Here is a 26398-nt window from a genome sequence, read left to right as displayed (position 1 = left end):
GAGAGGATTCTGTAGAGCCTGGTGCCCATCTAACAGTGAAGAAAATTCTTGTTGGTGGTATTAAAGAAGATAGAAAAGAATATAATTTGAGAGACCACTTTGAAAAGTATGGCAAAATTGAAACCTCAGTTAGTACCTGAGTGATTGGGAAGCAAGGAGGAGAGTCCTTAGTTATGACAGCCTAACAAAGGCCCAATATGCTCATTTTGTGGTGTTGCGAGCCTTTGGGTTTTTTTAATGCCTAAGAGCTATTGATCTTTTCTTTCTTTCTTTCTTTGAGAGGATGAATAGATAATGACTGTAGACTATTTGATGGAGAAGCTTAGTTGCGAAAGAGAGAAACAAGACATAGGTAGAGTTAGTAGCAAAGTAAAGCTGATTTTTCCGCATAGGGAATTCTGGGTTTGTTTGCAGGCAAAAAGGAACCAGCAAAGGGGAGAAGTTGGAGCTATTAGAGAGGGAGGAAATCAAGAATAAGAAAGAGATAGGATCAAGTATACAGTTGAGGGGGCACCTGACTGGCTCAATCAGAAGAGCACATGACTCTTAATCTTGGGATCATGAGTTTGAGCTCCACCTTGGTGGTAGAGATTACTCAATAAATAAACTTTAAAAAAAAAAAAAAGTACAGTTTAAGTGGTCAAGAAGAATATACACCAGATCACTTACCCGAGGGAAACCAGACACTGTTGGGAGGATACTCAAACAACCCATGGAGAGGCCCACATAGAGGAACTGAGTCAGCACCACGCAAGTGTGCCATCTTGGAAGCAGATCCTCTGAGCCCTTCCAAGCCTTCAAATGAGTGCTGCCCTGCCATCTTCAGAGACCTAGAGACAGGCCTATCCAACTAAGGCACTCTCACATTTCTGACCCAGAAAATCTATTCACGGGAGAACCACAAAGATTTTAAGAGAATTCTATTGGCAGAATACTTAAAAGAGTTCAGAGACTGTCCAAAACAAAAAAGGCCTTTGGCGCCCAAAATTCTGTAGGTGGGAAGCAGACTAAGAAGTCTCCTCCCCACCCAGCTGAGACACTCTCGAATTACCGACACAGAGAACTGTGTAGGATAACACATGCTTATTATTTTAGATCTCTAAACTTGGGGTAATTTGTTACCAGACAGTAGATAACTGATACACCTTGTTCTGAGACACATCTGGTATTTCAGCCTCACAGCGAATGGAGTTACAAAGTTCCCACAAATTTAGGAAAAGACTGTTCTATGGGCCTAACAAGTAGTCACCAGAAGAAGTTTTAAACCTGTTTGCTCAACAGCTCTCTGTGTGAATATGATTTAGAATGTCCACTCGTTAGTGGAAGTCCCTGGCTTCCAATAGGCAGCCAGTCAGCAGCAAATTCACTGACCTGACTGACTTTTAGAAATGAAGGGTGGGGGATCCCTGGGTGGCGCAGCGGTTTGGCGCCTGCCTTTGGCCCAGGGCGCGATCCTGGAGACCCGGGATCGAATCCCACGTCAGGCTCCCGGTGCATGGAGCCTGCTTCTCCCCCTGCCTGTGTCTCTGCTTCTCTCTCTCTCTCTCTCTCTGTGTGACTATCATAAATAAATTTAAAAAAAATTTTAAAGCTGTCCCTCTAAGATCAGCAATGAGAAAAGAAAGCCCACCATCACTTCTATCCACATTGTATTAAAAGGTCATAGTCAGTGCAATAAGGCAAGAAAAAAGAATAAAGTTATAAGGCCAAAAAGAAGAAAATAAAATATCATTAAAAAAAAAAAAAGAAAGGAAGGGTGGACTCTAATGGGCTGGTTTCTTTTTCTTTTTCTTTTTCTTTTCTTTTCTTTTCTTTTCTTTTCTTCTTTTTTTTTCTTTTCTTTTCCTTTCTTTCTTTTCTTTTTTCTTTTCTTTTCTTTTCTTTTCTCTTTTCTTCTTTTCATTCTTTTCTTTTCTTTTCTTTTCTTTTCTTTTCTTTTCTTTTCTTTCTTTCTTTCTTTCTTTCTTTTCTTTTCTTTCTTTTCTTTCCTCTTTTTCACAAGAGCCCCAGAGAGAGGCAGAGACAGGAGAAGCAGACTCCAAGCAAGGAGCCCAATATGGGACTCAATCCCGGGACTCTGGGATCATGCCCTGAGCCGAAGGCAGACGCTCAACCGCTGAGAGGGAGGGAGGCGTCCCAGTGGGCTGGTTTCTAAAACCATGTCCACTGAGGGAAGTTGTTGTTAATCAACTGAACAGGTTCAGAACTTGTTCTGATGGCTATCTTTTACCACAGCTACCAAACAAAGCATTTTTAAGTTTGTCGGGCCATTTTGTACTCTCAAATCATGGGGGTTTTTTGTTTGGGTATTTTTTGTCTGTTTTTTGGTTTTTGTTTTGAAGTGAATCGGGGACAGTTACCTGTTTTGCAAGTAGACCTGGCTGGGTACCTGTCTAAAAATAGCTGTGCCCGAAGCAGGGCCTAGATCCCTAAGGTGAATTACCAGGAGCTCACCATTTCTTTGTATTTCATGCTTTCTCTAAAGGATTTCAATGGGGTCTCTAAGGGTCATTTCCTCTTTTGCTTATAGATAGAACTGTTCCTCCCACCACTCCATCACCTGACAAGATAGTCAAGTTTGTCTTTACATCCTCAAGAGACACTAGTGCTTCTCTTGACTCCTGTTTTCTGTATTATTCTGTCCTACGGCTCCAGAAACTTCCTGTTACCTAACACTGGTCTCTCTCATTGTGGCCACCACAGAAGAGTTAGAACACTACACATGTTACCTGTTTGCAAAAGCCCATTAATAGTGATTATTAATCACTAATCACATGCATGCCTGATGCATAGAGAAGTCCAAAGAGACAAAGAGAAGATGTTTTTATTAGGTTTTGGGAGGAAATTGGAGAAGGTGGTTTTAAACAAAAATACATTGAAAAACAAGAGTTTGAGGGATGCGTGGGTGGCTCAGTGGTTGAGCATCTGCCTTAAGCTCAGGTCATGATTCTGGGTGTCTGGGATCGAGTCCCAATCAGGCTCCCGATAGGGAGCCTGCTTCTCCCTCTGCCTGTATCTCTGCTTCTCTCCCTATGTGTCTCATGAATAAATAAATAAATCTTAAAAACAGAAAAGAAAAGGGTTTAAGGTTGTGGCTGTTTCTCATTGGCTGCAAGCAGTGTTTAGTGCATTGTTGTTGAGGGAGGGAGGAATCATTCTTCCTTTTCAGCAAAGCAGGAGATGAAATTCCTATGTGAAAATGGCCTACATGTCAAGAGGGCTGGCTCAGTTGGAGGAGCATGCGACTCTTGATCTCAGGGGTGCGAGTTCAAGCCCCACGATGGGTGGAGAGATTACTTAAATAAATAAAACTTAAAAAAAAAGATAATTATCAATCTAATTCTTAACTTCCTCTTTCTGCTGGTTGTGCAGCTGCAAGGAGTGGTACGTGTATGAGAGCTCCCCTGTCAGGGCTTCCCAACTCTATTTTAAATGAAATTTCTTTTATTTATTTTCATACTCTCAAGCTCTGATATTTATACCCTCAGAGTAGATATAAAGTGGTGTGTTCATAGGTCACCTGCATCACAGAATTACCTTAGTATGCTTAGACGGTATTGGTTTTACGAGAGGATTTGTACTAGGGAAAACATTTTTTTTTTTTTTTTTTTGCGGGCGGGGAACATTTTTATATTAAGTACAGACTCTTAGAAAGTAGAATTCAAAATTCACATCCTTGTTTAACAACAAACCCCTAACCTTAGGGAGATCCACACACAGCCTATCCTTTCTGTCCTTTCTGGCTGGATGTCCACTATTCTGTACTGGGGCTACTTCGGTAGGAGAGCATTGTTTGAGCTTTTTGATACCATTAAGGCAAACCTCAACACCCAATTAAGTGTTTACTAGGCACTCAATATTAAGGCAAACTCAAGATTCTAATAGTTGGGTTCCATAAGCCAGCTTCTCTTCAGACCACTTAAATCTTTGGTTGGGTTCCTTGTTTTCCGATCAGTTTATCTTGGGAAGCGTTTGTGTTCTGGATCTTTCTGTTCTTGGACCCGTCACCTAAGTTTGAAGTCCAGCAAGTTGTATGCATAAGATTATGAAGGTAATGACACTTCTGTTCAAACAGCCCTCCTGCTCCAGGCAAAGTTAGGCTGTGAGGATGTCTTATTACCTTCCAGTTCTACCTGTGGACATTTTTACTTCTGTCACTCAGTACCTTCTTTGTTCCAGTCCCTGGACTATGTTCCCAGGACACAAAGATGATTGAGAGTAAGTATTTATAATCTAGTGGCAAGACAGATATGAAAATTAACAAAGGGGAAAGGAGAACATGGGCAAAGTGCAGTAGGGCAGAAGTTACTCACTGAGAAGGTAGCTCAGCCTTTGGAGTGAAAAGTCATTCCATTGGTCTGAAGATGCATCCAAATTTTAGAAACACTGAGATAAAAAAGATTTGTGTTTGGCATTTGAAGTTGGCACTCTTATATGATAATATCAAAGATGCATAATTTTAAGACATGAGATTTGCTTCAAACTGAGTGGCATTTCGTGCCTAGCTAGATATTATAATTTGTTTATTTTTGTCCTCCCCTCCTGGTTGGGCCAGCCCACTAGCTATAAGGGCCATTTAATACAAATGAGAGGAGAAGCCTCGTTATTGGGGATAGAGAGAAATCAAGGAATATGCATGTGGGGTTGAAAGAAAGGAAATACGCAAAGACCACTGAAAGAAAATGAGGATTTGGAAATTGAGAATAAAAGTAACAGAAAGCCAGCAGCCTGGAATCACTAGAGAGTGGCCAGTCTCCAGAATCCTGGGGTGTCAGGATTGTGAGTAGAATCTGGCAATTCTCAATTGTAAATATAGCTATTTGTGAATGGAGAAGCTTATTTGGTAAATAGGTCAGAATTTTTCATATTAATAAAAGCTGTCACTGTAGTCATTAAAGAAAGATGTTTTCTCAGTATAATTACCAATAATAATGGATAACAACACGGCCCCTTGCCTCCTTTACCAAGTTTAAAACTGGGTTTGTTAAAAGTTCACGAGAGTATTTTGGCTAATAATGAAGAAATGAGAGAATGGGAATATCACCATTTTCTAACTTCTAATGAATTAATAGGTCTAGCCAATATTATCAATGGCTACTAATTTCACCAATAAATAAATAAATAAATAAATAAATAAATAAATAAATAAATAAATAAAGGCCTCTGTAATGCTGTCTGGTCATAATAACCAACCAAAAACATTCCAACATAAATCTGATCAAGCCCATTTAGCTACCAATTTATAGGGAAAAAACCACCGCCCGGTCGCCCCCAGCCTGACTCTGGCTGTCACTGCCGCCACCAGGGGGAAGAGGGCCATGATCCAAAGGAACCAGAGCAGTTGAGAAAACTGTTTATTGGTGGTTTGAGCTTTGAAACTACAGATGATAGTTGAAGAGAACATTTTGAAAAATGGGGCACACTTACAGATTGTGTGGTAATGAGAGACCCCCAAACAAAACGTTCCAGAGGTTTCGGTTTTGTGACTTACTTGTGTTGAAGAGGTGGATGCAGCAATGTGTGCCCGACCACACAAGGTTGATGGGCGTGCAAAGGAACCAAAGAGAGCTGTTTCTAGAGAGGATTCTGTAGAGCCTGGTGCCCATCTAACAGTGAAGAAAATTCTTGTTGGTGGTATTAAAGAAGATAGAAAAGAATATAATTTGAGAGACCACTTTGAAAAGTATGGCAAAATTGAAACCATAGAAGTTATGGAAGACAGGCAGAGTGCAAAAAAGAGAGGATTTGCTTTTGTAACTTTTGATGATCATGATACAGTTAATAAAATTGTTGTTCAGAAATACCACACTATTAATGGGCATAATTGTGAAGTGAAAAAGGCCCTTTCTAAACAAGAGATGCAGTCTGCTGGATCACAAAGTGGTCATGGAGGTGGATCTGGCAACTTCATGGGTCGTGGAGGAAACTTTGGAGGTGGTGGTAATGTTGGCTGTGGTGGAAACTTTGGTGGAAGAGGAGGCTATGATGGTGGAGGTGGTGGCAGCAGAGGTAGTTATGGAAGAAGTGATGGTGGATATAATGGATTTGGAGGTGATGGTGGCGACTATGGTGGTGGTCCTGGTTGTGGTAGTAGGTGGTGGTGGACCAGGATATGGAAGCCGAGGAGGTGGATATGGTGGTGGTGGTGGAAGATATGATGGTTACAATGGAGGAGGAGATTTTGGAGGTGGTAACTATGGTGGGGGTGGGAGGTATAATGCTTTTGGAAATTATAGTGAACAACAGCAATCAGATTATAGACCCACCAAGGGGGGCAGTTTTGGTGGAAGAAGCTCAGGCAGTCCCTATGGTGGTGGTTATGGATCTGGGGGTGAAAGTGGTGGATATGGTAGCAGAAGGTTCTAAAAAAATTCAAGAAAAGGGCTACAGTTCTGAGCAGGAGAGAGAGAGAAGAGTTGTCAGGAAAGCTGCAGGTTACTTTAAGACAGTCGTCCCAAATACATTAGAGGAACTGTAAAAATCTGCCACGGGAGGAATGATGATCCATGGTCAGAAAAGTTACTGCAGCTTAAACAGGAAACCTTGTCATAGCTACAGTTTGCAAAAAGTGCAGCTATTAATTAATGCAATGTAGTGCCAATTAGATGAACATTCCTGAGGTCTTTCATCTGTTGTAGCTTTTTCTTTTTCTTTTCATTACATCAGGTACATTGCCCTGTAAATTGTGGTGGTGGTACCAGGAATAAAAAATTAAGGAATTTTTAACTTTTCAATGTTTGTGTAGTTCAGTTTTTCTACATTTTAGCAGAAGCTTTAACAAAATGCAGTTTTGAAGGTGTTTCCTTGTGAGTTAACAAGAAGGTCATTGTTAATTTTGCTAAAGTTAACTGTAAAGAAATACCTGTTGACTTGCAATTTAAGGGAAATCTATTCTCTGCATTTCCATTAATTTTTTTAAAGATTTTTTTATTTATTCACAGAGATGCAGAGAGAGAGAGAGAGGCAGAGCACAGGCAGAGGGAGAAGCAGGCTCCATGCAGAGAGCCTGACGTGGGACTCGATCCAGGGTCTCCAGGATCACACCCCGGGCTGCAGGTGGCGCTAAACCGCTGCACCACCAGGGCTGCCCTATTCTCTGCATTTCGAAACCATGAAATAAATGGTCTGACATGTGGAGAGAATAGATATTTGTATGTTTGCAATGTGTGTTTTAGATAAATAGAATTGGGTATTTAAATTAGCATATTTGTGAATTTAATAGCATTAAGATTTGCCTTCAAATGAAAAAAAATCTCAAAATTCAAAAAAAAAGAGAAAAAGATCTTATGGATGTATTCGACAGCCAGAAGCCTGCAGTACTGGCCCCAGCCATCCAAATCATCATGTTTGGTGGGAGTGAGAATAGTTCTTAAATCCCATTTATCTATAAAGCTTCCTCACCCGAATTCCTTATACTCAACATCTCCCAGCTAAACTGATGGGTTTTGCATAATATTATAAGTTTACATAAATGACAAAAATATTATTGCCACACAAATAAAATTTTATTCACCACAATCTAATCTTTAGAGAGTAACTCCATAGAACTCCCAAAACACAGCGTTAAGATAAGTGAAGGGAGGAGAAGCCTTCATGCCAAGTTGAGAATCATTTCCCAGCCCCCTTCCCCTCTCATCCTATTTCCTTCCCATTGATAGCTTTGCTTTTCTTATCTCTCCTGTGGAACTCATTGATGCAACATCTTTGCACAGCCCCGTCCAGGAAGAAGCTCTGTGATGTGTGAATCGTGAGTTTGCTCAAGCAAGTCAGACCCTTCCCACGGAATAACTAGACCTGAGGACTAGGATGGAAGAGCTGGCACCAGTAGAAGGCCATGGCCAGCTCCCAAGCCCCCACCAGGGCTCTCTCAGGAAGGCCGTGGCTGCTGCCCTGGCCTTGGATGGGGAATCCACGATGGGTCGCAGGAAAAAGAAGAGGAAAGAGTCCCGCCCAGAATCTATCATCATCTACCGGTCAGAAAATGACAAACTGGAGGAGGAGCCCGGGGAACTAGAAGGTGGAGACCAGCCTAAGGAAGAGGAGGGAGATGATTTCCTAGACTATCCTGCGGATGATGGTAAGTCTCTGGGGCCACTTACTTTAAACCACGGGAAGGAATGAGGATTCTCCAGAAGGCAGGGATTTGCTCACTCACCTCTTTTGTCTTGTTGATACATTTCTTCTTGCGATGTTACAGTCTTCGTTCAACAAATCGGCAGTATTTATTAGGCATTTATAATGTTCTCTTCTCAGTGATGTGGAGATCTCTGTCCTTCCTGAACTCTTAGTGTAATAGAACAGACCAATTCATACATAAAAATTAGTAATTCAAGCAGACTATGCTAATTATTTATTGATTTTTAAGACTATCTAATTATTTAATACATATAAGATAAAGAAGCTAATAGTGGGCTTTTATAATAATCAGGAAAATGTGAATTATAACAGCCGTGGGTTATAATATTCCTCCACATGTAGGCTGACCAAAAATTGGGTAAACTTAGGATAACATCAATGTGAGAAAATATAACTCAAGTGAAATGGGATGTTTACCCACTTTGTAGGGAAATTTATTGATATTTATTAAATTCAAACTATGTGTATCTTGTGTTCTAGAAATTCTCAGAATCTACCCCATGAAACTTATGCTCATGGGCATAAGGATGCATGTATAAAAACATCTGTTGCTAATGAAGCCATGGAGTGTCCGGATTAAGCATCACCGTGCAGCAATAGATGGATGGGGTAGATCTATTTGTGTAGATTAATTGATGTCTAAGACATAGGCCCACAGTGGACAAGACCAGCAACGTCCCTGCTCTTGTGCAGTTTACCTTCTAGTCAAGGGAAGACAGTGAACAAGGCAGTAAATACAAGGTAATTTCAGGTAGTGGTATGAGTTGCAAAGACAATAAACCATGGTGATGGGAAGAGAACTGGTGAAGGGTGTGGGGGAAGAGATTGCATGGCCATATGAAGACCTCTGGGAAGTGACGCTTGAGCTCATCCAGATGAAATGAAGGACCAGCCATGAAATGCTCTTGGGCAGAGCTTTTAGAGGAGAGGGAGCAGCAGGGGCAAAGATCCTAAGATGGAAGGTGTTGGGAAAATTGTACAACCCTTCTACCTGTGTAGTCAAAATCTCTGCCACTCTCCGGAGTCCTGCTCTTTAGGTGGGTCCATTCTATTCCTCTTCCAGTCATGGAGCAAGGAACCAAGCCTATCTATAATCTCTCCCACCTCCACTTCTAGACTACATTTCACATACCAAGGGCCACAGACTTCTGTGTTTTAATATCTCCAATCTCACTCCAGGATGGCCAAAGGATGGCCATTTGATGGTGATGGTGGTGGTGGTGTGTGGGTATGTGTATATGGAGGGTGTACACGTGTGGTATGTGTGATACGTGTGTCCAGAGCTTGGACATGAGGTCTGAGATGTCCACAGGCACGAGGAAGCCTCCTCTCATGGAAGCATAAGTACAGGGATAAGCAGGGAAGAGGAGTGCACTGTCCAGCACTATGATTTGCACACAGCACAATCTTCACACACACTAGTGGATATTCATGTACCTATAAACTAGAAATAAGATTATTATGAAGTGGTGTCTGTGGCAAAATTCCTCATACCCTTCCATATCACAGAGATCATGCCAAGATTGAGGCCCAGAAAATGGAGAGAGAAATTAAAAAGCAACAACTTTCTTTACAGTTTTTTCAGAGTCCATGTGTGTGGAGTGAGAGTTCCCTGGGGGAAGTAATAATACCAATAATCACTTTCCTGAGGGAGTTCCACTCCATCCGTGCCTGAGTAATTGACTCTAGGACTGTGCCAGGTGCTATAAAAACAGGAACTGTTGGGGGGGGGGGGGGGAGCTGGGTGGTTCAGTTGGTTAAGCATCTGCCTTTGGCTCAGGTCCTAGGATCGAGTCCTAAGTCCTGAGTCAGGCTCCTTGCTCAACAGGGAGTCTGCCTTTCCCTCTCCCTCTGCTTGCCACTCCGCCTGCTTGTGGTCTCTCTGTGTGTCAAATAAATAAATACAATCTTTAAAAACAAAAAGCCTTAAAAAAATAAAAATTAAAAAAAATAAATAAAAACAAAAAGCCCTAGGAATTGTTGTTTTCAGCCCCCAGCTCAAGTGATGACACTGTGGTGAAATGTCCACATTCTTTTTATTTATTTATTTATTTATTTATTTATTTATTTATTTATTTAATTTAATTTAATTTAATTTAATTTATTTTTAAATGTCCACATTCTGACCTTGACTTGACTTCACCTCCTTGATCTTCTGCAGGTATGTGGAACATGCCCATGGACAGCCGCTATGTCACATTAACTGGGACCATCACACGAGGAAAGAAAAAGGGCCAGATGGTGGACATCCATGTCACACTGACGGAGAAGGAGCTGCAAGAATTGACCAAGCCTCAAGGGTCATCGAGGGAGATAACACCTGAAGACAGAAAGGCCTGCCAAATGGGAGCAGACCGTGGGCCCCACGTGGTCCTCTGGACGCTGGTCTGTCTGCCTGTGGTCTTTATCCTCTCTTTTGTTGTCTCTTTCTACTATGGCACTATCACCTGGTACAACATCTTCCTTGTGTACAACGAGGAGAGGACCTTCTGGCACAAGATCTCGTGTTGCCCTTGCCTCATTCTCTTCTATCCAGTGCTCATCATGGCCATGGCCTCTTCCCTGGGCCTCTATGCCGCTGTGGTCCAGCTCTCATGGTCCTGGGGAGCATGGTGGCAAGCTGCCCGGGACATGGAGAAAGGCTTCTGCGGTTGGCTCTGCAGCAAGCTAGGTCTGGAGGACTGTTCTCCCTACAGCATTGTAGAGTTGCTTGAATCTGACAATATTTCAGGCAATCTCTCCAACAAGGACCCCATCCAGGAAGTAGAAACTTCCACTGTCTAAACTTCCAACATCGTATGTTTTTCTCTCGTCCAGTAGCCTACATGCTGTCTTCCAATTGCAGAAGATTCTTTAAATTAGCCCCCTACCTCTCACAGTTCTGGAAAATTGTAGCCCACACTGTTCTGTTCTACCATCTTGGTGGTTCCAGGAGTGCAGGGAACAGAAAAGCAGTTTATGCCAAAGCTGTCTATCCATGGATGAATTCTCATTTCCTGCCCTAAAATGACCATTGATCTGGGACAAGGAGCTCAGTTCTAAGTTCAGGAGTTTGAAGATGTTACTGGTGCCTGGAAACCAGGGGAGTATGTGACTAAATGTGACAGGGGAAAAGGGACACTCCAGGAAGACCAAGTTCACCAAAAAGATAAGTAGGATGGAGAGAAACACTTAGGACAGGGCTACCGCAGTGCAGCAGGATGTGAAGATTTTTGTGCATTACTTAGATTTTAATATAGTGGCATATGTAATGCAAATCCTAAAATATCAGTGGTTTAAACAGGATAGAAGTTTCATTCTTTCTTGTGCAGAAGTCTGGAGGCCGACCATCAGGGTACCTGACCAAGTCATCCAAATCCCAGGCTTTATTCCCCTACCATTAGGATGTAGCCCTTTGTCCTTGTAAGGAGACTTCGGGGAAGTCTCACTCAACACTTCCTATCTTTCATTGGCCAGGCCTTGGTCACATGACCTCACAGGTGAAAGAGGCTGGGAAATGTAGTCTTTTAGTTGGGCAGCTATAGTCTACGCAAAATATTTGGGTTCTGCTAATTTAAGCAAAAAAAGAAAACATGGCTATTTTGGTAGGCATAAAAGAGTCTCTGCCTCCTGGTAATTATTTAAATATATTCAGATCCCAAACTGCTAATATAGTTGTATTTATTTATTTATTTATTTAGGACTGAATGTTACATAGAGAATTTATACATAGACACTAGCTACATATACTGTGTATATGCTACCAATAGATGTTAGCAGCTCTTGTACTTTGCAATTAGTCTGTAACGTCATGTGGTTTCAGGGTTTTTAGAAAGGAAGAGTGAAGTGTTGAATATAATTAGTAGCATAACTTTTTCCCTGGTAGTGAAGGCAGGACTGGGGAATGATAGTTAATATAATCTACATATTAAAGACTGTGGAGGGAGGGCTTGCAAACTTTGCCCGACAGGTTTCAGTAGCCCTAAGTGCTCACAGACAGGATTAGCCTTCTGTTGTTTGGCAAGACCTCACAGCCTCACTCACTCAGACCCTGCTGGAATATCTTGGCTGTGCTGTGAAGCTTGTGTCCTCCTGGCCACTAACGGGTGTACACCAGATGAATCTAGATTCATAGAATCTGAACTTTTTTTTTTTCTATTTAAATTTATTCCAGAGGCTAATTTCAAAAAAATCAAATCCCAAGAGATGAAGGTTTTTTTTTTTTTTTTTTGAGGTTTGGGTCTTTACAAGAACAGCTGATGCCCATTTCTTGTTCATGTCTCAGGAAGAAGCTGTGTTAAGAACTGTGAATCAAACCAGATGGGTCAGCAGTAGTGCTCTCCCACAGAAGGACAGGGACATTTGCCTAAAGTACGTTGAACACCATTTTCAGAAGAACGCCCTTTAAAAACAACGGCAACAACAACTATTATTAGTTTCACACAAAACAAAACTGCCCAGCATTTTTGAAAGTAACCTTGGTGCTCTCTGGTGCTTTTGCAAAAATGTAAACAATTGAAATGAAGACAAAGAAAATAAAAATAAAATTGAATTAACGTTGTTCGCATGGTCTTTGAATTTCTCCAAAGTTGCTTTGAGTGCTACAATTTGCAGAAAAAGGTGAGTGTGGTGGCTGACCTATGTACGTATAACAATCTTAATATGGATCCTTAGGTCTTGACTCTTTCCACGTACAACTTATTTATGGAGATTCCTTTTAGGTGGACTGTTCCCACAGACCACATATTTACCTAAAACCTAATGTGATGTTGCAACTGCATGTCACATTTTTTCCTGGAATTAGGGAAACCAATGGTCAAGGCCAAAAATAATCATAATTAAGATAGAAAAACGGGGCCCGTGGTAGAATGGAGGAAGATGGGGTGAGGGTGGGGCCCAAGGGATATTGAAATGAAGTGGACATGGCCCTCATCCTAGTTAGGCTCACAACCTAGAGGAAGAAACTGAAATCGTTTCAGAAGGGCTCTAAGAAGGTATGTAAAAGCCCAGAAGCAGGAAAACTTAACCACTTACCTACTGACATTGAGCAACACCTTCATAGTGATTCAAGTCCAAGGGGGAATAAACCCTTTATTCTCCAGGAATTTCAGTAAAACAAGATGCTAAATCTTAAAAAGTTCAGATAACCTGAAAGTTTCACTGTGGCCTCGATGGCCACCCCAAACTTCAGTTTTGCAGTGTTCCAAACGCTTAGTGGCTAACATTATTTCCCCTGCCCCCACCCTCTGCCCTTGAGACGCAAACAAGCAGAGGTACTAGAATCTCTTCTATTTCTCCCAGGAAATAAACCTGTCCTGTAGGAGGTGAGTGTGAGAGAGTGGGGAAGAGGGAGAGACAAGAGGGATAAAGGAGAGAGAGGGGGAAAAAAAGAGAAATGCGTACAAGATAAAAGCACTGAAATGGTTGACACAAAATGAACAAACCTTTCAGAATCTCTAAAAGTAAGAAAGAGTTTTTTTTTATTCAAGCCAAAGTTAGGACAGCTGCCAGGGAAATGCACTCTTCACAGGGCAGAAAATGATCTGGAAAATGAACAGTTATAGGGCTGGTACCTTTTTCACTGAGATTATAGATTAGCATATAGGCAGGAATCCTGAGTTTTAGCATAAAGGGATGTGAGGAATAGGATTATTGATCAGTAACTCCAGGAAGGACAAGATAGTTTTCTTCCGTCATTCACAAAGATGTGCAATGCCCGTGTGGCAGCCCATAACCAAGCTTTGGGTCTGAATGAGGGTTACATACAGTTGATGAGGGAGCAGGAGGCCAGCTGAGGACAAAGCACAAGCTGACACCCCACTCCGAGGTGGGATATGGCACTCCTCAGGCTGCCCCAAAACTAAGGGAAAGGAAAAACAAATGGTTAATAGAGTTCACAGTCTAGTGGGATGAGAGTCTCCCTCAGTTTACAAATCTCTTGATTTACTAGAAAAAAGCAAGAGCCTAGCTTCCAGGGACCCATAGACTTAATTTCCTGGAGCCCTAACATCACCCATACATCCACATTGATGTGGGAAACAAAGATAGAAAGGAATGTAAATGAAATTTCCTTATAACCTGCAGCCCATTAACCAGGACTTGTGATAGGCAGACAAACATTCCTCCAGGAAACTCAACTGTCCTACTGTTTTGCTTTACTAAAGGGAAAAACAATCAACTTGACAATGGCAAGGCCTCCAATATTTTATAGGTCCTCTTTAGCATAAGAATGTTCTTTAGAAAACCTCCCTTTTCCAATGTCCCCCAACTCTCAAGTATATATATATATATTTTTTTTAAGATTTTATTTATTCATTCATGAGAGACAGAGAGGCAGAGACATAAGCAGAGGGAGAAGGAGGCTCCATGCAGGGAGCCTGATGCAGGACTCGATCCCGGGACTCTGGGATCATGCCCTGAGCTGCAGGCAGAGGCTCAACCGCTGGGCCACCCAGGTGTCCCTCCCAAGTATATAACTGATGAAATTTTGGAATATAAGTGAAGTTTGGTGGCGTGTGGTCCGGAGCCAAGACCAAGAAAGAATTCTTGAGAGGTCTTTGGTGCAAAATGGTGGTTTTATTGAAGCATGAGGACAGGACCCATGGGCAGAAACAGCTGCTGCCCTGGGCCTGTGAGGAGTGGTTATATATATATATATATATACACCTGGGAGTTGGGAAGGGTTTGGGGATAGCCCACTCTCTAAGGAATTCTGGAAGCAAGGTTTCCAGGACCTTGAGGTGGCTAGTTATTGTTGGGAAAAGGTCACTTATTACCATCTAATAAAACCTTAATCATGAGACCTTTCAGATGTATACCCATGGGCCAACTCGTATCTTGGGGGTTTAGAGATAAATAATTTCTAATGGAATTTTTTTTTAAGATTTTATATATTTATTCATGAGAGACACAGAGGCAGAAACACAGGCAGAGGGAGAAGCAGGCTCCCTACCCCCAGGGAACCCAATGTGGGACTAGATCCCAGGACTCCAGGATCACAACCTGGGCCAAAGGAAGATGCTCCACCACTGAGCCACCCAGGTGCCCTAAAGGAATTTTTATATGTTCAAATAGACTCACAGGATCCTGGGGGTTGGGCTAAGATTGCCTTTTGCCCTTAGCAAAGTATGAACCTTGAGGCAGAGGCAGTCGAGTCAGCCAGCGGAGGAATGTCCCTCTGCCTATTTCAAACACTTGTCAATGTACTGCCCCAGCCTTGTGCTTTGTCCTGTTAGCCCTGTTCCCCCATCATTTGCCCCCTGAACAATTTTGACCCTTAAATCTTTAAGGTTGTTGAAGGTGGAAGGCCTCATCTTCTGTAACGTTTTCCTACTGAGTAGGGGTGTAGAGAGGTCCCTACCCATGGGTTAATATTGGTCAGTTGGGGAAGGTATGGGGGAGTTATGAAAGGTGGAGACAGCTGAATCCAACAAGGACAACACATGAACCTCCTTGGGTAGAAAGGATCATCTGTCAGCTGGAAGTTATGGCAGTGGAGTATTCGCAGTAGGCAGGGAGACACCAGAAACAACAAAATAAGGTTAATATTATAATGAGAAAGTAAAGACCTTTGACATCAACCTTTGATAATTTTCCTCTAGTCCAGGAGTTTAAAGCAATCACTAAAGAGAGATTGTTTAAAGCACCAATTTGAGTATTCATGTCAGATAGAAACCCAGAAATATTTCTGTGGTCATTTGGAATGTATACACAGAATCGTTTAAGATAGTGTAAGGTCTACCTTGTTCAACAGTTAAAATGACTAATGCCATTCTATTTTGTAAAAATGCTTCACACAGTTTTATTACTTTAGTATTTAATAGAGAAATTCTACACTGAGTGTCATTTAGGGCTTTGACCGTGTACTTATTAAGAGGTTCCACATTCCAAACATTTTCTAGTCTGGAAGAGGGAACAAAGATGGATGCTAGGTGGTTGTAACAATGAAACATGTAACATGTCCACTGTTTTTTTTTTTTTTTATTTTATTTATTTATTCATGAGAGAGAGAGAGGCAGAGACACAGGCAGAGGGAGAAGCAGGCTCCATGCAGGGAGCCCGACGTGGGACTCGATCCCGGGTCTCCAGGATCAGGCCCTGGGCTGAAGGCAGGCGCTCAATCACCCAGGCTGCCCCATGTCCACTGTTTTAAATTTGGAAGTTTGGCTGGGTTGGTAATGGTAATAATGCATCTGTGTATCCAGGGAAAGCCCACAGGCCTGTTGAAGCCTATTGTAGGCCTATTGAAGCCTTGGCCACAAATTAGAGTGGCATAGCCATCGGGTCACATTAGAAGACCATCATACAATTTGGGGCATCCAATGTGTCATCTAATCCAATCATAAAGAAAGGTCATCCATTATCTCTGTTAAGTCCATAGTTTACCCTAGAGTAGGGTATGTTCTGGCTTTTAGGGAACTGATTGTCATCCCAGCCACAGAGAATTGGTTAGAGTGCTAGCTGGATTATACACTTGTTAGGGGATCAATCCCATTTTTTTTAAAAGCTGTTTAAATAATCATATGCTCACGGGGCCCTATTATCCCCACAGAATAAGAAAGAGATTGTCTATATGTGAGCTATTGAGGCAATTTCTCTTGGTTTACCTCAAGTTGACTAGGTTAGGTAAACAACACTTAAAGACAATCAGAACTAGAATTTTACAATCACAAAGGTGTGTTCTTGAAAATATAGTTTTTTCTCTTTAAAATAACCCTCATTTCCAGAGATAGTCAAATCTCTGGCCCTGGGCTGACGGTGGCACTAAACCGCTGAGCTACCCGGGGCTGCCCACAAACTTTAAATACTGAATATACTTCACCTGGGCCCATTCTTAAAAGTCACTTTGTTCCCCGTTGCCAATTTTTTACCTGAAACATTGGTGGGGAAATCTGGAGTGGACGGTGTTAAGTCCACAGAGTGTTCTTCTTTGCTCCTTGAGAGTGAGGGTAGGAGCCAATGGTGCCAGAGGCACCAAGGATAGTATAGAAGCCAGTTTTGTAGGCTGCAGCCAAGGTGGTGCGGAAACAGGGTGAGGCAGAAGAGGTGAAGCGCTACCAGGAGGCAGAGAAAGCGTTCCCAGTTCTAGAGCTCATCAGTTCAACAGAGGAGCAGCCGCCGTTTTCCCACCAACAAGGGGAATAGGCAGTCCAAGTCGGTAGAAGAAGATAGGGAATTCCCCTGAAACAAAGAGAATTTTGGCAGCTGCTTGGGAATATTCCTTGAAGTCCCCGTTTTGAGGTAGACAAACAACAGTTGGCTCCAATTATAGCCATTAGCCAGGGAAATGATTGAGGGAGGAACCCCCATATCTATTAGGAGGAACAGTGAGAGTAAGAGTCAAGAGTTTCCTTCATCTGGGATGGCTTGTGTTTCCTCCAACATCCTGGGTTTACTCGGAGGAGGCCAATTTAGATCATTATTATCCAACATCAGGAGGGAGTTTTCTAGCAGACACATTTGGGCGATTTGCCCTATCGCCTGCAGAGATCTAGTGGACAGACTCCACTGAGGCCATGAAATGTTAGAGGAATTCAGTCCTTCCCTAAGTTTTGCAATACAAACTGTCTCCAGGGGTGTAAAGGCACCTCAAGGGAGAGTCCTTGGGGACTGAAGAGAGGAGGTCCATTACCAAAGAAAATCCCACTCTACTCCCCGGGTGGTGCTCCACATGGTGCAGGATGTCAAGAGGTTCCTGGTGTCAAAGCAACCCGAGGCACCCCCACAACAAAATCACAAGGACAACCGCAGTCCTTAAAGGCCCTGTAGGAGGGAGACCTGCCCTTCCCCATCGCATTCTAGACTATGAGGGATGGATCAAAATACCTTGCCTGGAAGGCAAACCTGCCATTTTTAAACCATGAAGAATAGAAAAGTTTTACAAGAAGTTTACCCAATTTTGTAGCTTAAGTAGTTAGTAGAGGACATTGACGGAAAACAATAAAGATAGAAACCCATCATGGTCTAAGTGACATTCCAACACATGTAGTCCTTACAGCCAACTTCCCTAGGAAATGGTCCCCGGTTGGGTTTAATTCTATCAGGTACTGGTTTTAGCCGCCTCGCAGTGGAGGTCTCATGGCCAGAAGTGGCTAGACCAGGGATGTGGAGGGGATCTCATTAGACCGATGAGGAGGAAAGCTCACACGGGAGTCCTAAGATTGGCAGGCATCCTGGTGACTTAGGTGGCTGTCCCATGCCAAAGGCAGATAACTTTGTATAAAGATAAGAATTAAGAGAGGGCATGAAGTTTCTGGGTCTTATTGACGGGGAACAGAGGGCTAGCTGAGGACAAAGCACAGGTGATATCCCACAAAGGACCCCTGCTCAGGGTGGGATGTGCGACATTCCTCAGGAAGCTTCCAGTTGTTCTAATGTTAATGCCTTGCTAGAGGGAAAAGCAATCTTTATTTTATTTTATTTTTAGATTTTTTTTTAAAGATTTTATTTATTTATTCATGATAGACATAGAGAGAGAGAGGCAGAGACACAGGCAGAGAGAGAAGCAGGCTCCGTGCCAGGAGCCCGATGTGGTACTCGATCCCAGGACTCCAGGATCACGCCCTGGGCCAAAGGCAGGCGCTAAACCACTGAGTCACCCAGGGATCCCCCAAAAGCAATCTTTAACTTGGCAATGGCAAAGCCTCCAGTATCCTGTAGGTCCTCCTTAGCGGATCAAAGTCCTTTTAAGGGAAGCCCGGGTGGCTCCGTGGTTTAGCGCTGCCTTCAGCCCAGGGTATGATCCTGGAGACCTGGGATTGAGTCCCATGTCGGGCTCTTTGCATGGGGCCTGCTTCTCCCTCTGCCTGTGTCTCTGTCTCCCTCTCTCTGTGTGGGTCTCTCATGAATACATAAATTAAAAAAAAAAAAATCCTTTTGAAATCTCCATTTTCCTTATCCCCCCCAACTCCAGGGTACATAATCAGCCACTAGGAGGATAGGAGGGTCCTATTCGTGCTCTGATGAAACCATCATTTTGCACTAAAGACGTCCCCCAAATTTTTTCTTGGTCGTCAGCTCTGGACTTCCCCTATATTCCAAAACTTCATCATTACCGTCTAATAAAACCTTATTCAAGAGACCCTTTGGATGTACATCCCTGGGCCATACGTTTGGGGGATGATCGCCAACACATATCTTGGGGGTGGGGTTTTAGAGATAAAGGAAATTTCTAAAGGAATTTTTATATGTTAAAGTAGGCTCACAGGACCTCGGGGGTCGGGCTAAGACTGCCTTTTGCCCTTTGGGAAGTATGAACATCGAGGCAGCTGAGTCGGTAGAGGAATGTCCCTCTGCCTGTCCAGGACTTGTCAGTGTGCTGCCCCGGCTGGGGCTTGGTCACCATCAGTCACCCTCACAATCCCTGAGCAGCAGCTCTTTCTGCTCATGGGTCCTGTCCCCTTGCTTTAATAACGTCACCTTTTTTTTTGCACCAACGACGTCTCTAGAAATCTTTGCTGCTCTTGGCTCTCGACCTTGCCTCTGTAAGGCCATTGACTGCATTGCAGGGGTCACCTGGTGGCTCAGCGGATGGGCGTCCGCCTCCGGCTCGGGCAGGGCGTGGTCCTCGGGTCGGGGATCAAGCACCGCACGGTGCTCCCCCAGGGAGCCTGCTTCTCCCTCCGCCTAGGTTTCCACCTGTCTTAGGAATAAATAAAATCTTTTTTTAAAAAAAAAAAAAAAAAAAAAGCTTTTTTTTGCACCAAAGACATCTCAAGAATTCTTTCTTGGCTTCAGCTCTTGGACCTCATTCCAACACCCCGAGCCGTTTCCTACATGGGTGAGCTCTTCGGGCTTGCATGCCCCCCCCCCGCCCCCCAAGCATCTCCCTAGGTTCAGCCTCCAAATGAAGTGTCCCCTCCTGCCGTCCAGGCTGGCGGCACCTCTCCGCACGGGGGGGCTCCGCAGGTGCTTTGCGCCCCGCTCCCCCCACCCCCGGCCCGCCCCAGGCCCGCGCACCTCCCAGCTCCTCTGCAAATGCAGGAATCCCTCCCGCTATTGAGCGCTCGGAAAACCGTTCTTCGAGCAGGTGATTCCAACGCCATCGCGCTCTGTCCAGCTTCCCTATGCAACACGAACTCTCGGAAAAAGAAGCTGAGGCTTCTCGGGTTCATGCTACGCAAGGAAGCGGAGCTGCACAACGCGGTAAGGTCGCGGAGACCCGAGCAGCGAGCACCTCCTCGCCGGGGCCGGACGCCGCGACTGCGCACGCGCGGAGCCTCAGCGCCCAGGCTCCCCGCCCCTTCCGGGCTCCGCGGAAAGCGGGCTCCTTTTTACGACGCTCCGGCCCTGACCGCGACTCCGCCGGACCTTGGCGGCCGCCGCGCTCTACGTTCCCGCCCGGAAGGGGCGGTGGAGGCCCCGGCAACATGGCGGCGTCCAGGAGCAAGGTAGGGAGAGCGTGGCTTTTGTTTTGTTTTGTTTTAAAGATTTTATTTATTCATTCATGAGAAACACACACACACACACAGAGAGAGAGAGGCAGAGACACAGGCGGAGGGAGAAGCAGGCTCCATGCCGGGAGCCCGACGCGGGGCTCGATCTCGGGGCCCTGAGCCGCGCGCCTCCTTTCTTAGTTACCCGGGTCCCCCCTTCTTCGTTACCTCCTCCACCTCCTCCACTTCTTTGAGCCTGGGTTTTTAGCACCTGTAGGGAAATGCAACGTGTGTAGTAGCCTTGGTAGGACCTTACCCGCAGACGCGTAAAGCCTGAGAGAGGCCCGCGAGTGAATCAGGCGTCTTGGCATGGAGGACGCGTCATGTCATCCTTGTCGCTCCTCCAGCGGTCTGGGCTGTCACGTCTGTGGGAAGCCTGGTGTGGGGGGCGCTGACCTAAGCGCTTTCTCCCCGGCTCGTGGAACCTTCGCAGCCAGCCCGGCAGCCGAGAGCTGTCGCTCTGCTCGGTTCGCAGCCGAGAAACCAAGAGGCGGAGGAAGGGGAGTGGTTAGCCCCCGGGTATGGGGCGCAGCACTGGTGGGGCTCACGCCCGAACCCCCGCAGCCTGCTCCGGAGCCCTGTCTGTGTGAGCCTCCGTGTCCCAGACGAATGATCCACGTTAGGGGGAATGCGCGTAAATGGATTTTTTTTTCCATAGAGGCAAGAGAGTGGTGGTGATCTGAATGATCACTAGAGGCAGGTGCGTCCCAGGGTGTTACTTGTTCATCCGCACACCCGAAGCCCAGGCCCTTGAGCGGGCGTTGTGTGCACAGGTAGGCAAGCTGGGGGTTTCAGCAACTGACCCCTAGTCCCCCCCACCTCCTCGTTGGGAAATGTTGATTAAAGCAGCTGTGAACATTTGGTGCCCCTTAGCTTTTTCGTCCTCCCCTCCCAGCTGCTGACAACCTTGCGGCGCTGGTGCAGGAGCTGTTTAGAGGAGGTGCACTTGCCTCAAAACTCTAGCAGCCTGTATTGTTTCCATGTGTAAGTGAAGAGTTGCCACGCTGCTCAGTTTGCCTTTCCTGGTTTTGTTTTATCTTATTAAGATTTTATTTATTTATTCATGAGAGGCAGAGACACAGGCAGAGGGAGAAGCAGGCTCCAGGCAGGGAGCCCAACGCAAGACTCGATCCCAGGACTCCAGGATCAGGCCCTGGGCCCAAGGCAGGCGCTAAACCGCTGGGCCCCCCAGGGATCCCTTTCCTGGTTTTCTTACTGCTGCCAGAAAAGAACTTGAAGTGTCACACCGACTACTCTTCTGATTCCGGAAAGAAGTTCCATATTGTGAAATCCTTCGATGCTGTTTTTTGGATACTTGATTCCTAATAAAAGGCTTTTATTCCCCTAACTTAGAGTTTTCTGGTTAAAACCATTTTCTGGTGTATTAGATAAGTGCAGCAACATATTTTGGGATCCTTACATTTTTTTTTAAGATTCTTATGCTCAGGGCATTGACACCAGGGGGTATAAATCTTACTGTTCTCAAAGGAATTTTGTAGTTTATTATCACCCTTTCTTCAAATGTACTGTCTTTACTCCTGACATTTCTTAATATTAGTGCATTATGTTTATTGCTTTGTAAACTAGGAAAAACTTACTCTTTTCTATGTATTGTCTGAGACATAACCGAATTTAGAAATCATTATAGCTTCTCTCATAGAAACTCATCCAGATTTTTCAAACACCTTTTTTTTTTTCCCCCTCCTGAGTAGGCTCCATGCCCAGCATGGAGCCCAATGTGGGGTTTGAACACATGACCTTGAGACCAAGACCTGACCTGGGCTCAAGAGTTGGATGCTTCACTGACTGAGCCACCTAGTTGCCCCAGATTTTTCAAACACTTCTAGGATCGGGAGATCACTGCCTCAGAAAACAGTGGTTCTTTTATTGATCACTTCTTACTGTTATTTTTCTCCTTTATGTGGAGTCAAACCAATCTTCTTGTAACTTCTGTTAATCCATTCTCTCTCATTCTCTGACCAGTCCTTTTATAACACAGCTGCCAAATATTTGGGAGGGAATATCATGTTCCCCTAAATCTTTTCATTTGGTTCAAATATCTAGTTTTTCCAAACTATTCCTCACATCCCATGTTCTATAGATCTTTCTCTAACCTGCTTATATCATATTCTTTTGTAATTAGTCTTTCTCTTAAGATGTGCTTAGAACTGCCCACAGTTTGTCGATAAGGTCTTATAAGTACAAAGTACAGGTGAGACTTAGTGTCAAAAAGCATGAACTCTGGAAAAGACCTTAGATCTCATCTAGTCCAACAACTGCTTCCTACCTTTGTGAACTAACAGCGAGGTTAAGTGACATTCCCAAGGACTCGGAGCTAATTGGTAATAAAGGTGGGACTGGATCGCAGGTCTTCAGATTGCTAATCTAGCCTTTTTTCACCATTGTTTTCCTTCCTTGAATTCCATGCACTGTTGATACAGCCTAAAAACGTATGAAGTAGGTGTGGGGAATGTAGTGCTGTAGCCGTGTCATATTGGTGACTCATATTATAATCCACTGAAATCCTGAGTTGCTGTTTGTTCAGGTCTCCTCCAACTCATTCAGTTGAATTCTGGATGCCAGATATAGAACTTTGTAACTGTTTTAGTTTCCCCTATTTCCTTAGTCCCTACAAATGTGATTGCTATCTAATCACTAAGTGCCTATGTGGTTTCCTCTACCTGTGACTCCCCTTATTCATGTGATTGACTCTTCACTCTTTAATACTCACACAGAGATCACATTCAGAAGGCTTTTCTGCTTCCTTACCCTTCCTTTATCCCCTCCACCAGCCTTGGCTGGATGCCCCTCCTGTGTACTCTCTTGGTGTCCACTGCACACGTCTGTCATGGAATATTGTGCTGTTATTATTTATGTGTCTTTGTCCCCTACTAGGATAGATGTCTTAGTCTTTATTTTATTTTATTTTTTAGTTTTTTTTTTTTTTTCTTTTTAGTCTTCATTTTAGATCCCAGTTCACAAACTGATATAAATTGTTGGGGATATAGTTTTAGTACACATAGATTGTAGCAGTCACCTGTTGCCACAAAAATGCTACAAGCTACCCCCAAATCAGAGGCTTGCCAAAAATATATCTATTCTCATGCCTGTGGTTCTGCAAATCAGTTGCAGTTTGATGTATTTTGGGCTCAGCTGTGCTGGCCTTGGCTCTGGCCTATAGGTTGTTTTCAGGTTTGGTCCCCATAGGTTTATTCTTGGGCTCAGGCCAGAGGAACAATAGCTTTCTGGAGCGTGCTCCTATCCTGGCTTCTGTCTTTCAGAAAGTATTAGGACTATTTAAAGTTTCTTTGTAGTAAATATTTATATATTCTATGTATGTTCTCTAAGTAGAACACTCCCCCTCCCTCTGTCCTGCATCCCCTAAATCTACTAGAGTACAGGTTCTGTGGGTGAAATAAGCAAAGGCCATACCTGTTTTCTTTTTTTATGACCATTATTAACATTTTCTCACTCTTTGGGACTTTGTTTCTAGGCAGCTGTTGTTCTGTGTATGGATGTGGGCTCTGCCATGGGTAATTCCTTTCCTGGTGAAGAATCCCCATTTGAACTAGCAAAGAAGGTGATAACCATGTTTGTGCAGCGACAGGTAAGTTTCAGACTGGCCTTGAGCTTATAATTTGTGTTTTAGTTGCTTGTTGTCTCCATTTAGTAATGTAATATACTAGCCTGCTTATGATGTCCAGCTTTAGTACTTTTGGTACTTTATTTATTTAAAAAAAAAATTTAGAGAGAAAACACAAGTGGGGAGAGAGGCAGCGGCAGTAGCAGAATCCCAAGCTGACTCCATGCTGAGCGTGGAGCCCAATATGGGGTTTGATCCCACAACCCTGAGATCAGGACCTGAGTGGAAATCAGGAGTCAGATGCTTAAGTAGCTGAACCACCCAGGTGCCCCCAGCCTCAATATTTTTGGGCTTTACATATACTTCTGTGCAAGTCCAACTATACTACTAGAGCTTGACATTTTTTTCCCTTTGTTTTGGCCCCTCCAGTAGATACTATAATTTTTATCAGATATATGGCAATGTATAAATGTTTACAAGTCTCTAGAGCCAGGTGGCCTGGGTTTGATCTTTGCTCTGTCATGTCATTTACTAACCTGGTAATGTTGAACAAACCTTCAACTACTTTGTGCCTATTCCACTTACCTTTTGTTGATAACGTATTATCCCAAAACTTGATGTCTTAAATTACATTTAAAAAAAAATCATCCTCTCTCATGGTTTTAGGGGATGATGGGGTAGCTCAGTTGGGCATCTCGTGGCCTCTTCTGCAGGTACACTCAGGTGTTGGCTGGGCTGAATCATTGGAAGGCTGATCTGAGCCAGACATCTAAGATGGCTCTTTCCCATGGCTAGTAGTTAATGTTCTTTGGTGGCTATGGGCTTATTTGGGGCTGTCCTCCAGAACCCTTACGTGTGGTCTCTCCATTAACTTGGGATTCCCACAGTGTGGCATCCGGTTCTAGGAAGGGGGGTCCTAAGAGTGGGTATTCTAAGAGACCTGCCTATGTGACTTTTTATGACCTAACTTTAGAAATCCCCAAAAATGGGCAGCCCCAGTGGCATAGCGGTTTAGCGCCGCCTGCGGCCCGGGGTGTGATCCTGGAGACCCGGGATCAAGTTCCACATCGGGCTCCCTGCATGCCCGCTTCTCCCTCTGCCTGTGTCTCTGCCTCTCTGTGTCTCTATGAAAAAAAAAAAAAAGAAAAGAAAAGAAAGAGAAAGAGAGAAAGGAAAGAAAAGAAAGAAAGGAAGAAAGGAAAGAAAAGAAAGAAAAGAAGAAAAGAAAGAAAGAAAGAAATCCCCCCAAATCATTTCTGCTTTTAGGAGTCAAGCAAGTCACTAAAACCAGCTCATATCTGGGGGGGGTGGGGATGGGAGGTGGGGGGTGAATTAGACCCCCCTGTTGATTTCTGTCCCTTGTACCTGGTATGACTGCTACTTTTGCTAAGCCCACAAAGTTCTGCCTCATTTCATTGGCAACTGCTGCTCCTCCCGGATACCTCTGTTGTTTCTTCTGGATATTGCCCTTTTCATTAGGCACTATGACATCTCACCTGTCATCTTAGATTTTAACAAATTCTGTTGAGCTGGAGTCCTTGATGTGTCAAGAAGAGAAGGCCTCTAACCCCATTCCTAGTTACGGTAATTTGTGTTAATTGTGTTTAAGTAATGCTGCTATGCCCCATGTGTAGTTTTTGTTTTTTGTTTTGTTTTGTTTTTTTTAAGTAGTCTCCTTGCTCGATAGGGGGTTTGAACTCAACCTCCGGATTGAGAGTTGCGTGCTCTACTCACTGAGCCAGGCAGATGCCCCTCGAGTTTTTGTTTTTGTTCTTTTTTTAAAGAGAAACTGTGCTTTCGGTTTTTATTTTTGGCTCTAGCTCCTCCACGGGAGTCTGAATCTGGATGACTAGGAAATAGGAGCTTGTGCCAGTCTCATGCTGCACTCAAACTTTCCTTCCCTCTCCTGGTTGACGTTTTGTTGTTGAGCAAGATTACCTTGCTTGAAGATGAAGTCTTGTCCAGGACACAGATAAAATTCTAACTGGCCTGCCTCATGGTGTGCTGGACAGGTTTGAACCTCAACAGCTGGAGTTTTTTCTCCATGTGCAATTGGGAATTGTATCTGAATTGTTAGCACACTGGACAATGTAATAGACCAAACAGAAATGAGGAATGGCGGAATTCCATCCTCTTCCCCATGCAACATTCTTCCACTGATGGAAAGGCTTAGGTTAAGTAGGTGGCAACAGGACCACTTTTTGTGTCAGATACTGTTTTTTGTTCTTACATTTTACTATGAAGTGTTTCATAAAAGAGGCAAGTA

The 26398-nt window shown here is 43.8% G+C and overlaps 2 protein-coding genes, 1 long non-coding RNA gene and 1 pseudogene across 6 annotated transcripts in view; 3 read left to right on the top strand and 1 right to left on the bottom strand.

Moving 5' to 3' along the window:
• TMEM169 (transmembrane protein 169) overlaps positions 1-12671 on the top strand; it is a 28627-nt gene extending 15956 nt beyond the window's left edge. For all 3 annotated transcript variants that reach the window (XM_072741635.1, XM_072741634.1, XM_072741636.1), the window contains 2 exons: positions 7713-8077; positions 10298-12671. In XM_072741635.1, the coding sequence (XP_072597736.1) occupies positions 7807-8077; positions 10298-10920 (894 nt within the window). In that variant the 5' untranslated portion in view covers positions 7713-7806 and the 3' untranslated portion in view covers positions 10921-12671. The remainder of the gene's footprint in view (positions 1-7712; positions 8078-10297) is intronic.
• LOC112922453 (heterogeneous nuclear ribonucleoprotein A3 pseudogene) lies at positions 4209-6816 on the top strand (annotated as a pseudogene).
• On the bottom strand, positions 12372-20253 carry LOC112922579 (uncharacterized). Its single transcript, XR_003235488.2, has 3 exons — positions 20074-20253; positions 19630-19752; positions 12372-13975 (listed from the first exon to the last, which is right to left on the bottom strand). It is a non-coding gene; the product is annotated as an uncharacterized lncRNA (long non-coding RNA).
• XRCC5 (X-ray repair cross complementing 5) overlaps positions 19752-26398 on the top strand; it is a 91316-nt gene continuing 84669 nt past the window's right edge. The window contains exons 1-3 of one of the 2 annotated variants that reach the window (XM_072741633.1): positions 20445-20504; positions 21208-21322; positions 24043-24156. In XM_072741633.1, coding sequence (XP_072597734.1) covers positions 21233-21322; positions 24043-24156 — 204 coding nt within the window. In that variant the 5' untranslated portion in view covers positions 20445-20504; positions 21208-21232. Of the gene's footprint in view, positions 20505-21207; positions 21323-24042; positions 24157-26398 lie in introns of both variants that reach the window. The other variant, XM_072741632.1, reaches the window with a different exon arrangement.

The sequence above is a fragment of the Vulpes vulpes genome, chromosome 16 (assembly GCF_048418805.1).
Source record: "Vulpes vulpes isolate BD-2025 chromosome 16, VulVul3, whole genome shotgun sequence".
NCBI classification, from domain to species: Eukaryota; Metazoa; Chordata; class Mammalia; order Carnivora; family Canidae; genus Vulpes; species Vulpes vulpes.
Note: the sequence above shows the minus strand (reverse complement) of the source record. Positions and strands in the feature narration are given on the sequence as shown.